The sequence below is a fragment of the Canis lupus genome, chromosome X (genome assembly GCF_003254725.2).
Source record: "Canis lupus dingo isolate Sandy chromosome X, ASM325472v2, whole genome shotgun sequence".
Taxonomy (NCBI): Eukaryota; Metazoa; Chordata; class Mammalia; order Carnivora; family Canidae; genus Canis; species Canis lupus.
The window spans coordinates 122,350,134-122,366,759 of NC_064281.1; the positions used below are offsets into that span (position 1 = coordinate 122,350,134).

Below are 16,626 nucleotides of genomic sequence, written 5' to 3' on the forward strand. Positions count from 1 at the left end.
GAGGGGACAGAGGGTGGTTTATTCTCGGTCTGCCCACCCACCTGGCTGCAGTGCCGGCAGTGGGAAGGGGTAGCGGGTGGAGGCAGTCCCAGGGACCGCCTAGGCTTCCACGGCCCGGCCGTTGATGATGCGGATGTGGCGGATGATGTCCTGGATGGCTTCCGACGTAGTGCCTTGGCCTCCTATGTCGGGGGTGTGCATCTGCGGGAGACAGACAGGCTCGGGCACACACACCCGGGACCTGCCAACACCTGACCCCCACCCTGTAGGCAGCCCGAGGGCAGCCCACTATCTCCCATGGCTTGGAGGGGCAGCGGGACCAGCTCAGGTCCAGAAAGCCCTACCCTGCCTGGTTCCGCCCTCCCCTTGGGGGCAGTGGGAGGTGCCAGGTCACCACTTCCTGCCCCTCAGATGGCACACCAGCTCCAGCCCTCCTGGGGGAAGGGGCTGGGGGGAAGGCAGGGGAGGGGAGAAGCGGAGCCTCACATTTTCGTTGTCCATGGATGCCAACACGGCCTTACGGATGGAAGTGGCGTAGGAATGCAGCCTAAGGAGGGAGAGCAGCTTTCAAACCCTTGGGGCCGGGGGCTGCCAGGGGGGCTGCCAGTGGGGCATCGAGAAGTCACTTACTTGAGGTGGTCAAGCATCATGCAACTTGCCAGCAGCGTGGCTGTGGGGTTGGCGATGTTCTTATTGGCGATACTCTTGCCTGTGTTCCTTGTAGCCTAGAAGGGGTGAGACAGGGGAGGCGGTGGCGAAGGTCACAGTGTTTGGTATGTGACTGTGCTGGCACAAAGCCTCCACAACAGGCCAGCCCACAGAGACAGAGAGCAAGTCAGTGGGTGCCCTAGGCTGGGGCGGGGATGCTCGTGAATGTGGCCACAGTCCCCTCTCAGGGTGATGGAAATGCTCTGGAACTAGACAGAAGAGACGGTGGCCCAACACCATGTGTGCACTTAATACCGGAGTTGCTCATTTTAAATAGTTTCCCTCTGTTATGTCAATTTTGCCTCACTTTTTAAAAAAAGACTAAAAAATAGAAACTAATAGGTCCACTAAATGTGGTCTGTTTCTCCGTATAATGAAATGTGACTCAGCCATAAAAAAGAACAAAGCTCTGAGCTGTGCTACAGCGTGGATGGGCCTTAAAAACACTAGACTGGGGCAAAATAAAAAAACAAACTCCACTAAGGCAAAGAAACTAATCATAAAAGGCCACATGCCATAAGACTCCATTTGTAGGGGCACCTGAGTGGCTAGCGTCTGACTCTTGATTTCGGCTCAGGTCATGATCTCAGAGCCCCGTGTGGCTCAGCAGGGAGTCTGCTCCTTCGTCTCCTCTGCCCCTACTCATGTGCGCTTATGCTTCTCACTCTCTCAAATCAATCATCAATCTTAAAAAAAAACAAAATAAAAACCCACGTCCATTTGTAGGAGATGGCCAGAAGAGGCCAATGCACAGGGGCAGAAAGCAGATGAGTGGTGGCCAGGGGCGGGGGGGGGGGTGTGGGTGACAGTGACAAATAACAAGTACGAGGCTTTCCTTTTTGGGGGGATGACGACGTCCTGGAACGAGTCAATGGTGATGGTTGCACAACTCTGAATAACCTAAAACCACTGAATCCTCACACTTCCAGTGAATTGAATGGTCTGCGAGCTATAGAGCACCCAGGGGCCAGCAGCCCTAGGCGCCACTCACCGTCTCAAACACAGCGTACACGTGGCCATAGTTGGCCCCGGCCACAAGGCCAGGGCCCCCCACCAGTCCCGCGCAGACATTGTTGACAATGTTACCGTAGAGATTAGGCATCACCATGACATCAAACTGCTGTGGCCTCGACACCAGCTACAGGAACGGAGGAGACAGACGGGAGCGTGAGCACGGGAAGCCCACGGTGCCCGAGGCAGGCGGCCATGGGGCCCGGCAGGCCAGCTACCTGCATGGTGGTGTTGTCCACGATCATATTCTCAAAGGTGATCTGCGGGTAGCGGGCTGCCACTTCCTTGCAGCACTGGAGGAAAAGCCCATCGCCCAGTTTCCTAGGAGGGGGACACAAGACACCAGCTTGGCCACTCTAACAGCCAGTTGGAGGAATGGGGTGTGCGGATGGCCACAGAAGCTGGGTTCCAACCTCCGACCAGCCCCCCGCCTGTGAGACAGGCATAATCCCGCTTGCCCTCCCCGAAGCATGCAGTGCGGTAGAGCCTCGCCTGGGAACCAGGCAAGGGGACACAGCCCTGAGTGTGGCCCCTCGGTGGGCGGCCAGGGCTCCGGGCTCCAAGTCCCTGAGAGCGGGCCCCAGGAGCGTGTTCGGTTCAGCGGTTTCCCAGGCGCCTGCAGAACGGGCAGGAGCACGGCAGCGGCGGGGCATACATGATGTTGGCCTTGTGCACAGCAGTCACTTTCTTGCGCCCGCTCTCCTGGGCCAGTTTGAAGGCATACTCAGCAATGCGCAGGGACTTGGCCTTGGTGATGATCTTCAGGCTCTCCACCACCCCAGCCACACTCTGGGACAGGGACAGGGAGAAGAGACCCTCTGGCCCAGGTTTCTCTTCGAGGCCTGGCCTTCGTTACTGTAGACCCCAGCCAGGCTTATCCCCAGCCCTGATGACCCGAGGGGAGAAGGGGACAGCCCGGGTCTCACCCACCTCGTGTTCCAGGCTGCTATACTCGCCCTCTGTGTTCTCCCGGACAATGAGGATATCGATGTCCCTGTGCCGGGTCACCACTCCTGGCAGGCTCTTGCAGTGGATGACATTGGCATAGAGGTCCAGGCTGGTGCTGGGGACACGGAGAGAAGAGGAGATGGCCAATTCCACAACTGTCTGCCAGCACGCTCCACACCTGCACTGAGCCCCAACCCTGTGCACCTGGTTCTCACCGAAGGATGTTGTTTCGGGATTTGTGGGATGGTGGCAGGTTATGGTTCGTTTCGATGTTGCCTGCAAGACAGACGAAGACAGGCTGGAGGGGGGCCCCAGGCTCAGCCATACCACCGTATTCCCCTCCCTGAACAAAGGAACGCATGCCAGAGGCAGCTCCAACCAGGAGAGAAGATGGCTTTCAACAGCAGAAATAGTTCACAGAACGCCAGAGTGTAACCTGCACCGTAAGCCCCGTGGGGGCAGAGGGTGTGCGTGTGTGCATGCGTTTGCTTCATGGATGGGTTCCGAGGACCTAGAGCAGCACCTGGCACATAGCAGGCACTTGATAAACACTCACTGACTGAATGAATGAACAAATGAATGAACAAGGGCTGGCAGTTAGCCAAGAGATCTTGCCAGACCCTGGGCAGGAAACGGCAAGATCAGGGTCTGGCTGGTTAGAAAGTGACCACTCCTGCTTACTAACAGGCTGGCTAGCCAGGCTGGCGCCAGCAATGTGACCTTGACCAGTGTCACTGTCAGGCCCTGTGTCGAGGTGCCACATGAGCCCCAGCTCAGGGGCACATGGGGGCTGCCTGGAGAAGACTATAGCTTGGCCCGGGCTGGACCCAGGGCAAAAGAGAACGGAGCAGCAGGGGGCCAGTTGCCACTGGGAAAAGGCGGTTCTCCCGAGGGTGCCGAGTAGGCTTTTCTCAGAGCCCACGGGGCCCATGGCCCCCTCCGAGTCACATCCTGCCCACGCTGCCTTCGCCCAGTGTCTTAGGCACCTTGCAGATGCCACGTCAGCTCCACCTCTTGACTGCCAGGGCCTGGGACTCTAGCCGGGTTTGGCTTTGCTCACACAGAGCAGGTGATGGGCTCTAGCTTACAAAATGAGTAATACAAAGAGTTTAAAGACATGTACCAAACCGAGGTGACCTCAGGAAGGGCTAGAATTCCCGTGTGTAACACCCACACGGTAGTGGTGGGTAGAGCCAAAGCAGCAGGCAGAGGGCTAACACTGCATCTCTGCGACATGTGGTTTGTGAAAAAGGTTCTGAGGGTCAAAGCTGACCCCAGCAGAGAGGGCCATCCCAGGAGGGAAGGGGGTGGGCAGAAGCCCTTGACTAAACAGGCCCCCACATAGTCTACAGCCACCAGGATCTCAGAACCGCAGGGTGGACAGGACCCTGGAAGCTTCTGTCCATTCTCCAAGCAGAAGGGTCTTCCCTAGCCAGAAAAACCCTGAGGTCAGAGTCGTGTGGTCCTAGGGACAAGTGTCAGCTTAAAAGTGAAAGGAATCAGGGGATCCCTGAGTGACCCATCAGTTTAGCGCCTGCCTTCAGCCCAGGGTGTGATCCTGGGGTCCCGGGATCAAGTCCCGCATCGGGCTCCCCTCGAGGAGCCTACTTCTCCCTCTGCCTGTGTCTCTGCCTCTCTGTGTGTGTGTCTCATAAATAATAATAAAAAAAGTGAAAGGAATCATGCATGGTATCACATTGTGCCCACCCCCAACCTGAACTCACCCTTCAGGGCCACGCGGTTCCGCCGGATGGCCATGATGGCGTTGCGGATATCTTCTTCATCAGCATTGGAGCTCACGTGCACCTCTTCAAAGTCCACTGGCACACACGCATGCCTGGAGCAGAAGCAGGTCAAGGGAGCTGGCCCCAGGCGAACGCCAGGCCCCCTCCCGGAAGCCTTCCCGGACCACTGGGTGCAGAGGCCTCTCCACTGCTGTTGCCCACCCTGACCTGGCTCTGGTTGAGAGGAGACTAGGCCCATCTGCACCAACTAACAGGGAGACACTCAAACTCCACAACACAGTGAGCAGGACTGCTGGCACTTTCCCCACGCCCAGGCCAGCCTGGCAGGATCACAGGCACTGGGATGAAAGGCCTGGGGTTACTGCCCCTCTTGGCACGGTTCTCAAGCCACCCCCAACCCGTGGCCCGGGATACAACCTCCCCTGGGGGTACAGGTCAAGGGGAAGTGGGCCCAGGGGCTGCTTACCTGAACACAGACTTGACATGCAACATGAGCTCTGGCCCAATGCCATCCCCTGGGATCATGGTCACTGTGTGCCGCCCACCATACTTAGCCGATGGAGGCTGGAAGGAGGGGAGGTTGAAGGTGGGACCAGGTGCCAGCTTGGGGTATCCTACCCCGCCACCCCACCCCACCCCACCCCAGACAGGGCTACTCCTGGGGGCTTCGCTGCTCAGGGGGACAGCAGCAGAAGCAGGCCCAACCCCCACCTGGACTTGGGTCAATCTGACAGCAATTAAAAGCCCCAAAACTTAAAAGGCAGATGAGAAGAATACTCACAATTGTTTGTTGCTAGAGAGAGAATAGGAAGGAAGAAGACACTAGTCAGCCAAGGTTGGAGGAACAAGGCTGTGCCCAGGGAACAGGGCCTTTTCCCTGGGGACACTGTGTAGTACAGTTCACGTGAGGAGGGGTGGGCGACCTCTGGAGACCACGCCTCCGAGGGAAGGAAACCGAGGGCCAGGGAACAGAGAGGAACAGCATGCACACACCTCCACACGCACAGATGGACGTACACGCATCAACAGCAGTCTGCGCGAATGCAAGCACACACCCTGGCGGGTACTTACCGAGACGCTCCTCCGGGGGACCTCATGGGCACCTAGAACCTGGGAAAGAGAACCCAGATGTCAGAGGTTGCTGCCGAGCCCAGAAAGTCAGTTTGGCAAAGGCCAACTGAACTCTTTGCAGGGGAGAGGGACCGTCCCCACCATCCCCAGACAGGCCCCACGTGTCATCCGCTCACCTCAACCACGCACCACCATCTGGTGAAGAGCACACAGTACGTGCCCACACAAATGGCTCCAGAGCCTCCATTTCCCAAGCACCAGCCCGTCAAAGCACCCGGGAGGCTCGCCGCAACCCTTTATGCCTCCTTGAGTTCCACAGTCAGTTAAGAAATGTGTCTCCCTCCCCCTTTTGTTGTGTGATTCTTTATCTGCCGATTATTCCTGCTCAGTGATGTGTGTTGTCTGTTAACGCGGGAAAGTTGGCACACTAAATGTGGAACGATAGGGAAATCATAACCAACCGCAAGGCCATCACAACAACCACTTTATCTTTTTTAAAATCTGTTTTCCTTATTATAAAATCAGCATACAGTCCTAACAGGAAGATCAAAAGAAAAAGAGAGCACCCAGCCCCCTGGCCGCCCAGAGACCATCACGGTTGGCACTGTGGCGAACGACCCTCCACAATCACAAGTCCAAAGCAAACACGCCACGGAAAACGTAACCATTTTTAGAAAAATCACAGACACCAAGCTTTCAGAAGGGTTTCATAAAGGATTGCAAAACTGCTTCGTAGCCTACATGCAAGATAAATGTTCCCAACCCCCTGACTCCGAAACAGCCACATTTAGCCACACCACTCCTGTCTGACAGCTTCAGAGTAAAAGCTATCTGGGCCAAAGGAGACAGGTGTTGAGAAATGATCCATCTAGAGTCCCCCACATTGTCTGGAGGCAGAAGCTTGTGTGCCAGGTCCCTCTACAGTGGGGCTACAGATCCTCACACTTTCCTCCCTGCTATGCCCCACCTGGGAACACACCCAGGTGTCCCTCAACCCAAATGGGAAGGGACAGAACCAAGGTCCCTTTTGTCCCTTGAGATGCCCTTGCCCCTTGCCTACTGGGAAAGCAGAGTGCTCCAGCCAATAGCATAATCCCCCGGCCATTCTGCAAAGAGCCATGCCCTCTTGCTAGAAGTCTAGAAAGCTCAGAGAGTGACCATCCCCTTGGGGTCTACCTGGCTGGTATTCACAAGCCATCCCCTTGCACAAGCTCCGGCAGCACTGGTGTGCCGGTCACCCACCCAAGCCAGAGGCCAGGAGGGCAGTGACCACTAAGACAAAAGGCTGCAGGTACCTGCTTATCCATGTGGCCCCTGGGCCTGCAGTGACAGGCACACTCGAGGCTTTCCTAGTTTTCTTTCCACCACTTGTCAGTATCTGAATTCATCTTATTTGTAGGCTCTTGATTCGACTTATAGAAGGAGGTTCCCACTGCCCTTCTTCCAGGAAGCCTTCCCTGATGTGTTAAGGCTGTGGAACTGGAGGTCCCTCTGGGCTCCCAAAGCCCTACCTACTCCCTCCCCCACCAACCACAATCTCCCTAGGCTGTCCCTATCAACTGCCTTGCTCCCTCCCCAACCCCTAAGCCCCTGAGGGCGGAAGCCATGTCTGTCCAGTTCCATACTGTCATCCCAAGACCTAGCAGAATGCCTGGTCCAGAGCTTGGACATAAGAAACATTTCCCAAATTAACAAGTACATGAGAAACTGAAGGAAAGGGTGGTGGGTTTGGGGGGGCCAGTGAGGCCTTGGTCCAAATCCACCATCCACTGCTTCTGGTAACAAACAGCTTAACCTGGCTGAACTTCCTGTCCTTACCTGAAACCTATGGAATAGAGATGCCCACTTTATGTGGTTGCTGGGAGGATGCAGCAAGCCATTTGGTTCCCAGCAGGGCACACCCGCCCCTTCACCCCACCAGTTCCTCAAGCCGGTGTTCAGCACTGGGTGGACCCCTGCAGCTCCCAGCAAGTAATTCCTCCTAGGAGTCCAACAGCACCAGGCAAGTAACTTGGCCATGGTGGTGAGCCACCATCTGCACCTAGCTCTGTATCTGGGTAACCACCCCCACCCCTACCCTCTCCCTTGGATGACATCACCACCTAAGCTAAACCTCTCCTTCACCTGGTCCCTATGCTAGATGTTTCTTCCAGGCTTTAGCCAAAGACCCAGAGAGCTCTCAAGACTGACTTCCCTATCTTGCTCTGGACAGATACAGGCACCTTCCTTCAGGGGGTTATACGAGTTCTGCCTCGCACCTACGCCGCCCTCTGAAGCCACTTGTCAAAGAAGCCCCGTTTAAAGCAGGATGGGATATATGCACAGGGCTACTGCTTGAGCATTAAGTGGGAGGGTGGGTTCTCAGTCATCCTCTGACAGTGCCACAGAAAGAAAGGAGCCCAGGGTGGTTATGTGTCCCTGCAAAAGGATTCCCACATTCCAAATCTTAGTGAGGCTTCATTCTTCAGCGTGTTCTGTTAGATCAAGTGCCAATGGTGGCTGCATGTTTTCCCACAAGACCCCAATTGGTGGGACCAAAGATCTGAGGTTCATCCCTAAAGCTTTCCATACCCAGGACGGTCTCAGGGCAAGGCACTGCCCAGCTACCCACTGCTGCCTTCCTCCATCCCCACCCCAACATGGGCACAAGCACACAAAGAGGAGATCAGGGAAGAGACAAATATCTTCACCAAGACCCCGTGGGAGCCTAACTGCCAGAGCCGCCAGGGCCTCTGGAAAACCCCTCCTCAGAGGGGTTTAAGTTAAGAGAAATCAGAATTTCATAAAGCATAAGCTATCACAGGATAGCTTTCCTGAGGGGTCAGACGGCAGAAGTATAGCAGATGTGTCCACAAGGTGTGTTAGCAAAGTCACAGGATTCTGGAAGGTCAAGGTTGGCTAGTTCCTTTGAGCCGGAGGGGAAACTGGAGTTCAGAGACAGGAGGGTGGCCATACTGTGGGTCAGTGCGGGGAGCCAGGCCTGGAGGTCATACGTCTTGACCCCTAGAGCCAGTCCGGGCTCTCTGATGCTTCCGATGGCTTCTGACTCACCCAGAGTAAACTACCCTCGCTTAAGTGTGAAAAGAAAGAGGAATGAGACCTGAATAACCAAGATCCTAAACGGAGAACTGAGGAAGCAAAGCCCCCACGGCTTCCCACCTCCCCAGTCTCAGAAAATCTAGCTCACTTCCATTTCAGGCGCCTGCGGGGAGAAGGCATCTGGGGCTATAAAGATGTCCAGGGGGAGGGTGTGGTATCAGGGATACCGGGAAAGTCCGGTTCTCCAACTCCACTGGGACAAGCGACAAAGCAGTCCGTAAGAGAAAATCCCGAGGAGGAACGGGGACTGGGAACGGGATTCCTAAGACGGCAAGAGTCCCGCGGGCCGGGACACGTGACCGCCTCGGGACCAAAGATCCCGAGGCTCCCACAATGACACTAGGAGGTGACACTTGGCCCGTTGCTGCCCACTCTCCTCGCCGGTCCGGAGCTCCCCCCGCCCAAGATGCAGACCCCTGGGAAAGCAGGACGAGGGCCAACTTTACCCAAGCCCCTCACTGACAGCAGAGGCAGCCAATCAAGTGCGGCGCCTAGCCCTCTCCCCGCCCCTCGCGGGGCCCACAGCCAATCGGGCTCCAAGACGCTCTACAAGCCTGTGGCCTGCCAGCGAGCGCCGCAGCTGTCCCTTCTCACCTCCCAAGGACGGCAGAGGAGAGCGGGTCTGAGTACCGCCTTTGGAGCGCCGCGGACGACCGCCGCCACCTTCAGCGCCATGACGGAACGTGAGAGCCGTCGCACGTCCAGACACAGAGACACCGCTCTCGCGAGAGTTCGGCAGGGTGCGAAGTGCCGGAAGCGAGCACGGACCCGGCAGTGCGCACGCGCACGGCCGCGCCGGTTCCCACGCCCCCTTCCGGCGCGGACAGCGCCGCCGCCGCCGCCATCTTGGTGGGGCGGCCACCTGGGCCTCTGGTCTGGGGAGGGGACACGTCAGTGCCGCCAGCGGCGTCACAGGCCCGCCCGGCCCGCGGGCGCCTGATTGGCTGCCGCTGCTGCTTACGCGTCGTGCTTCCTCGTCTGTCCCTCGTGTCGAGGGGAGTCGGTCTCTTTTTTCCCTCGGCAGAGAAGAGGCGATGGCGGCGCTGGCATCCCTCGGCGCCCTGGCGCTCCTCCTGCTGTCCAGCCTCTCCTGCTGCTCAGGTAGCGGCCTGGCCGGGGCTCCTTTCTGGCGAGCCTCTTTCCCACGACTGGTGGTGCGTGGGGGAGGAGGGGTGCGGGCGAAGCAGGGTTCTGGGCCTTCTTCCTCCGAGAGGCAGGTGGCCTCGGGGCGCGGCGACCGTTTAGCCAGCGGCCAGGCTGCGGGGGAAACAGCCAGAGATTCCTTCCGTCTCCTCCCGCGAGGAAGAGCCCCAGAGCCTGCCCTGTGCGCCCGCTTCCCAGCCCCAGCAAGGAAAGTGACACATGTCCCTGTTCCCCCTCGGAGCTCCCAGTCCCGGAGGGCGGGGGTGGGGGCGGACAAGAGCAAAACTCTGCCGCGCAGTGCGATCGGAGTGAGAAACTGGGCTGGGGGGAGAGGAGCCACTTGACCCGGTGAGGTGAGACCAGGCCTCCCCAGGCAGGGAGCTGTAAAGAGAGGAAGCAGGGACGGTCCAGGCAGAGGGACCGTGAGCATGGGCAAGTTAGATAGGAGCATCAGAAGAGGGGAAAAAGGTAGAAGAGATTGGGGGTGCGGCGCTGGGGTGCCAGGCCGGACTGTTGACTTTTTCCCTGAGGTCCTGGTGTATTGGTAAGGGGCTTTTCAGCAGAGCTGAGCCACAGTCAGATCAATGAACATTCTTGAGAGATTCTTAACACCTGGTGGCACGGTTGAGCTCAAACCGGAGTCCAGAAGTGTGTTTAGGAGGAGATCCTTGCCCGAACCACTGCTAAGCCTGGGGGGTGCTTAGACTCGGTTGGGGATGCCTTCTTCACATTCACTTCACCTGCCCTGCTCAGGCCAGAGCATTTGGTGCCTGGAGTGTTTCATCAGCCTAACTGGCATTCCTGCCTGCACCCCCCTCACCTTCCCCTTGGGGATTACCCACCGTGTAGCCTGCGATGTCTGGAAAGGACAAACCTGGCTGTGAAACTCTTGGATGTTCCTCAGGGTCCATAGGGCAAAGGCCAAGCTTAGTGGAAGCCACATATGTGGCTCCAGACAATCACTCCCTACTGATGTTCCCAGGCATCTTCCTCCAGCCCAGATTCAGGAGCTTCTCTGTCTCAGCCTAATGCATGGCTCTGCCAGGACACATTCCAAGAGCAGTTGGCTGACAACTTCCCCACTGGTTAGCATCTGCTTGGCACCCTGTGTTTTAGGCAGTGCCCTTCCTAACCTGTAGCAGTTCAGTCTCCAGCAATGTGGAGGTGGCTGAGGCAGCATCCTTTCTCTCCCGGCAGCCCTGTTAAAGGGGACAAACTGGGCCCATTTCCTTCCCTTGGGAAATGCTGGGTCCAGTCTTGGCCTTCTATCACCCGTGGCTGGAGCCAGAGACCCCTTCATCTCAAGCCTGCATGCATTGCAGGCAGCACCACGCTTGCTGTCTGCGGAGGATGCCTTCAGTAAACTGACCAGGGCCATGCGTGGCTCTGAATTGAGGTCTGTCTGCCCCTCCCCTAGGGCTTCTGGGGTGTTCCAGGGCAGGCTGCAGCCCAGAGTCATCGCATGGCTTCCCTGTCCATAGGTCGAGGCATAGGCACCAGTTGTCCAGTAAATCTATCCAGCTGCTGCTGCCCCTCTCCCCAATAAACACATAATCTTTTTCTCTTTCTCTTCCCTTCCTCCCTCTCTCTCTCTCCCTTGCTCTTCTTTTGAAAATAGCCTTTCTATCTGCCCCATCTGCCTAGCCTTCCTTCAAAACTGTCTCACCCTCCCCCCACTTACTGCTGCATTTCTGACTGAGCATTTGGATCTGTTGCCCACACCCCACCTGACAGATTGCAAAGGGCCCCATGTGCCAGCTGACAAGGTCTGGGAAGTGGGTCTGGGTGGTCCCTCCTGCCCCCCAGCCCATTACCCACGAGTTGGGCCTTACGTAGGTATGTCTACCTCCCCACAGCGGAGGCCTGCGTGGAGCCCCAGATCACCCCTTCCTACTACACCACCTCGGATGCCGTCATTTCCACTGAGACTGTTTTCATCGTGGAGATCTCCCTGACGTGCAAGAACAGGGTCCAGGTGAGGCAGTGGGGGTTCAGCCAGGAGAGTGTGGGGCAAAAGGTGGGCACTGAGCCTGGGACCTGGGGCATCAATTCCTCACTGGCAGCTGGTGGGGTCAGACCCATGTGAACAGACGGAGGGTGAGGAGAGAAAGGTCAGGGCACAGCCAGGCCAGGCTGGTTTTTTTTAAGAGATTTCATTTATTTATTCATGAGAGACACAGAGAGAGAGAGAGAGGCAGAGACACAGGCAGAGGGAGAAGCAGGCTCCACGCAGGGAGCATGACATGGGACTCGATCTTGGGTCTCCAGGATCACACCCTGGGCCAAAGTTGGCGCTAAACCTCTGAGCCACGGGGGCTGCTCCAGGCCAGGCTGTTTAAAGGAGGTGTTTAGCGCTGCCTTCAGTTCAGGGTGTGATCCTGGAGACCTGGGAGCCAGTCCCACGTCAGGCTCCCTGCGTGGAGCCTGCTCCTCCCTCTGCCTGTGTCTCTGCCTCTCTCTCTCTGTGTATCTCTCATAAAAAAATAAGTAAAATCTTTAAAAAAGGGGGGGACGCGTGGGTGGCTCAGCAGTTTAGTGCCTGCCTTTGGCCCAGGGCACGATCCTGGAGTCCTGGGATCGAGTCCCACGTTGGGCTCCTGGCGTGGAGCCTGCTTCTCCCTCCTCCTGTGCCTCTGCCTCTCTCTCTCTCTCTATGTCTATCATAAAAATAAATAAATATTTTTTAAAAAGTGTTGCTAAGAAAATTTAAAAAATAAAAATAAAAATAAAGGAGGTGTTAAGGGGATCCCTGGGTGGCTCAGCGGTTTGGTGCCTGCCTTTGGCCCAGGGCGCGGTCCTGGAGTCCTGGGATTGAGTCCCGCATCGGGCTCCCTGCATGGAGCCTGCTTCTCCCTCTGCCTGTGTCTCTGCCCCTCCTTGTCTCTCTCTCTCTCTCTCTCTTTCTTTCTCTATCATGAATAAATAAATAAATCTATAAAATAAATAAAATAAATAAAGGTGTTAAAAGAACATTTTCCTAATCTGATCGGCCTAGATGTGAAATACATAGGTAGACCTCTCGTTGTGCCTTATAACAGCAGACGCTGAAGTAAGAAACAGCAGGGGTATAGCCAGCTCCCAGGCTCCTGTATCCCTTTTCTGGTTGCGGTTTGCCAAGGTGGCCTTTCTGGGTACAACACTCCTCGGGTGGCTCATTGGGCACCCCTTGACCCTAACACCTGCTTCCAGGCTCAGGAATAACAAGTACGCTTCAGTCATCCTGCCTCTGTTCGCAGTTAACAGGCTTGCTGTGGGTTAGGGAGGCTAGGCCACGGTGGGGTATGTGCCCCCCACATAGGGGAGACATGCGGAGAGGCAGGAACAGCATCTGGGTGTTGGCTTCCTGGCATGTCTCTGGGTCATGGCAGGCTACCTCCATGGTTCTCACGTGCTGCCCCCTGCCAGACACATTCCAGTCCTTGACTGTGTGCAGCCTTGCTGCCCATCGGCCCCACATTGGGGGCTCCTGACCACCAGAGAGGGGAGAAGGTGACTCTCTCTTTGTTCCCTCTCCCAGAACATGGCTCTTTATGCTGACGTCAGTGGAAAACAGTTTCCTGTCACCCGGGGCCAGGACGTGGGGCGTTATCAGGTAAGGGATGCTGCAGTTGTCATTTTGAGGGGAGGCCATCTGCTCACAGGCACAACTTTGAAGGTGCAGGGGTGGCCCGGTGGAGGATTGAGGTTCTGTGACTCGTGATGCTGGTAGTGGTACTGTCACCACTAGCAGGGAACCTTGGTGTGTCCACTGTGCTCACCCCCTGCCGAACATACCCAACCCAGGTATCCTGGAGCCTAGACCACAAGAGCGCCCATGCAGGTACCTACGAGGTCAGATTCTTCGATGAGGAGTCCTACAGCCTCCTGAGGAAGGTGAGGATCAGTCACCCAGGGCCCCGCCCAGGCCTCCAGGAGGGAGAGCACACCCCACTACCACAGTCGTCTCCACCCTGCAGCCCCCTCTTAGCGGGGACCTCACTTTCACAGATTACAACGGCCGGGTGGGCACCTTCCTGACCGCCTGCCACACCTGTCTTTGCACCTCCCATGTTCGTCTCTTGCCTGGTTCTCCTCTCTTCCATGCGTCGGGTCAACGCTGCTGCCTGTCCGGCCCCTCCGTGCCCCACCTGGCAGCACCCCTGACACCAGCATCTCCCTTGCAGGCTCAGAGAAATAATGAGGACATTTCCATCATCCCACCCCTGTTCACGGTCAGTGTGGACCATCGGGTGAGTGGCCCAGTCTCGAGGGGAAGCAGGGAGCACACAGCAAGCCTTGCCATTTTTGAGGGGTGGGATCGGGCTTTGGTTGGCCAGTGTATCTTTGTGCCCTGGAGGGAGAGTGACTAGGGTGGGCTGGCTCCTTGCCCGGCTCTGCCCCGAGCTAACTCTGGTTTCCTCTCACAGGGCACCTGGAACGGGCCCTGGGTCTCTACGGAGGTGTTGGCTGCAGCCATCGGCCTAGTGATCTACTACCTGGCCTTCAGTGCCAAGAGTCACATCCAGGCCTGAAGGTGGCACCCCTGGGCTCTTGCTACTTTAAATAAACAGTTGCTGGCTCTAACCAGGACACGAGCTCCTGCCTCGCGTTGTCGTGTCATGTACACACCGGCAGGGGCTGGCAGCTGGCACCCGGCTCCACCTGGACTGCGCAGGCTCTTGAGTGGGGACGGGGCCGGAGTTCCCCTGCCTCGCGTGTGTGCTGCGTGCTCGGCCATCGCAGCCTCTCCTTCCTCGGCCCCCACTTCAGCCTGCCCTGCCTGCTGCCCCCGGTGCCTGCCTTGGTCTCTCCCAGCTGCCTGCATGGGGCTGGGCAGGGTGTGGGTTCATCCTGCCACTGCCTTGGTCTGCCCCGACCTCCTGCTGCTGGAAGGGCAAGTGCCAGACAAGGTCGGGCCGCCCCCAGCTTCCCTGAGGTCCAGCAGTTGGCAACACGTGTGGATGCAGCCTGAGCTGCCTTCTGAGTGCCCCGTGTGGGGTTCTGGGCAGGGGCGACAACCTCTCTTGCTGGTTGTGTAGAGCGCCAGGGGTCCCCCTAGCTTACTCCTGTAGCTGAAGCTGTGACGTCTGGCGGCTGAGGAGTGCTCCTTCCACGCCCTCCACCCCACCTCTGTGTTGCCTCCCAGTGGGTTCTCACGGCATGGCGTCGGGTGGGACACGTGGAAGGCCCAGGACGTCGGAAAGATGACGTGGGCCCCCCCCCCCATCTCTGAAGAGCCAGCTTCCAGTTTGGCCTGGTGCCTTCTCTGTGTCCCCTCTCCTGAGCACCCACTGCTCTTAGCACTGAGAGGGGCCGGGTGTGTGGAGGGTGGCTTGTGAGCCGGCACTGCCTGGGGACCTCCTCCAGACTGGGGGAACACTAGCCTTTCCCGGTTCCTTGTCCCTTACTCCTCCGGAAGTGGGGTGGAGTGGGGAGGAGCTGGCTCCTTATTCCCCAAGGGAGGGCTGCAGCAGGACGCTTGGGGCTGAGTCCCCTAATAATCCGACCAGGCTACGACTCCTGGCGGGGAGAGCTTTCTGGAATCAGACCCACAGTGGTAATTAAGGGGTGCCTGCTGCTCCCCCTCCCTGCCAAGGAGTGAAAGGAGACTGGTCCTCCCGTTCTGCCAGCAGCCCGTGCAGGGCAGGCAGCGTGGACAATGGCAGCTGTTGGCCGCTCGGCAGCTCTTGATTCTGCTCAGCGGCCAGAGGGCCCCGATGTGAAGTCACTACTCCAGGGCAGCTGTAGCTAATGGCCCTCCTGGCGCCAGCGTCCCAGAGCCCCAGTGTCGGCTTCTAGGCGGCAGGGGACTGCAGGTTAGCCTCCTGTCGGCCCCCATCCCAGGAGCACTGGGCCTCCGGCCTCCCCTGTCCCCCGAGGCAGCCTCTAGTGCTGACCAGGTGAGCCTGCAGCAACGGCCAGCCAGTTTCACGCAGCAGGGATGGGCCCCTGGAGCCCCCACCTCCACAGGGCCTGCTCGGGGACCCAGGTACCCCTCCCGAGGAAGATGTGCCATCCTCCCGGTGCTGGGCTCCAGAGGCCTCCCAGGGCCCCCCGCAACCCCTTCGGCTCCCGTGGCTCCTTGTCACCAACAAGCGCTTTCGTCCCTCCCACTGTTCGGGCCTCCCCCCCCCCACGCCCAGCTGCTCCCACAGATGCGGCCTCCCTCAGGGCCCAGCCTGCCCTGCAGGGCCCAGGCTTCTGGGAACACTTGCTTGGATTTCTCGGATTTCTCACTCACGCCCATCTCAGCAAATTAGGGGAATTGATGAGAAGCCTGCACGGATGTTTCCTTAGAATCTTAATGCATCCTTGCCCGCTTCAGCTGCTGGCAGCCGCCCACCCCAGGAGGTACACCCACCCCACCCCCCCCGCAAGCTGGGGCTCCCGGAATGGCACTCTTTGGGGCCCCGGGGCCCCACCCAGCACCTAGCAGATGCCCAGTGGTTTGCTGCACTGAAGGGAACCTCGAGCATTTGGCTGCCCCGCTGGGAGTTCCTTCCCAGCACGGAAGGGTCCTCCGCGGCCACCCGGGTGTTCAGGCATCTGGCCACAAGGCGTCTACTCGGCAATCTCCGTGCTGGGCACCGTGCGGGTCCCCAGACAAGCAAGGGTAGTTTGTGCCTCCCAGAGGGTCCCAGCTCCGTGCCTCTTCTAGGGCTCTTCCTGAACTGGGGGGTGGAGGAGGCCAGAACCCGCTTCTCAAGGGTTGGCCTCGCGGGGCGGAGGCCTGCCTCGGGGTCACCCGTGTGACCACGGCACACTTCTAACATCATTCGGGTGGACTGTCTTGTGCTCTGGGTACTTCAGAAGGCCTTGCCGTCCCTCGAGGACAGGGGAAGCACAGAGGCGCGCCTTGGCCCCCCCGGCCCCCCCACCCCCGCCAAACCCGCCGGGTGAGAATGAACACAGACGCCAGGAG

At 58.1% G+C, this 16,626-nt stretch overlaps 2 protein-coding genes across 3 annotated transcripts; one reads left to right on the forward strand and one right to left on the reverse strand.

Moving 5' to 3' along the window:
* IDH3G (isocitrate dehydrogenase (NAD(+)) 3 non-catalytic subunit gamma) lies at positions 1–9,337 on the reverse strand. Of its 2 annotated transcripts, XM_025460613.3 has the most exons (13): positions 9,177–9,337; positions 5,484–5,522; positions 5,194–5,205; positions 4,879–4,976; positions 4,392–4,504; positions 2,883–2,943; positions 2,650–2,782; positions 2,375–2,508; positions 1,938–2,040; positions 1,700–1,846; positions 631–725; positions 487–547; positions 1–201 (listed from the first exon to the last, which is right to left on the reverse strand). In XM_025460613.3, exons 1-13 carry the CDS (start codon positions 9,255–9,257, stop codon positions 100–102), a joined length of 1,179 nt encoding a protein of 392 aa, XP_025316398.1. In that variant the 5' UTR covers positions 9,258–9,337; the 3' UTR covers positions 1–99. The 2 variants fall into 2 exon arrangements, with proteins under 2 accessions (XP_025316398.1, XP_048963195.1); XM_049107238.1 differs by lacking the exon at positions 5,194–5,205.
* Positions 9,338–9,382: 45 nt separating this feature from the next.
* On the forward strand, positions 9,383–14,299 carry SSR4 (signal sequence receptor subunit 4). The gene is made up of 6 exons (XM_025460615.3): positions 9,383–9,683; positions 11,582–11,700; positions 13,243–13,317; positions 13,509–13,598; positions 13,889–13,954; positions 14,132–14,299. Exons 1-6 carry the CDS (start codon positions 9,617–9,619, stop codon positions 14,234–14,236), a joined length of 522 nt encoding a protein of 173 aa, XP_025316400.1. The 5' UTR covers positions 9,383–9,616; the 3' UTR covers positions 14,237–14,299.
* Positions 14,300–16,626: the final 2,327 nt, after the last annotated feature.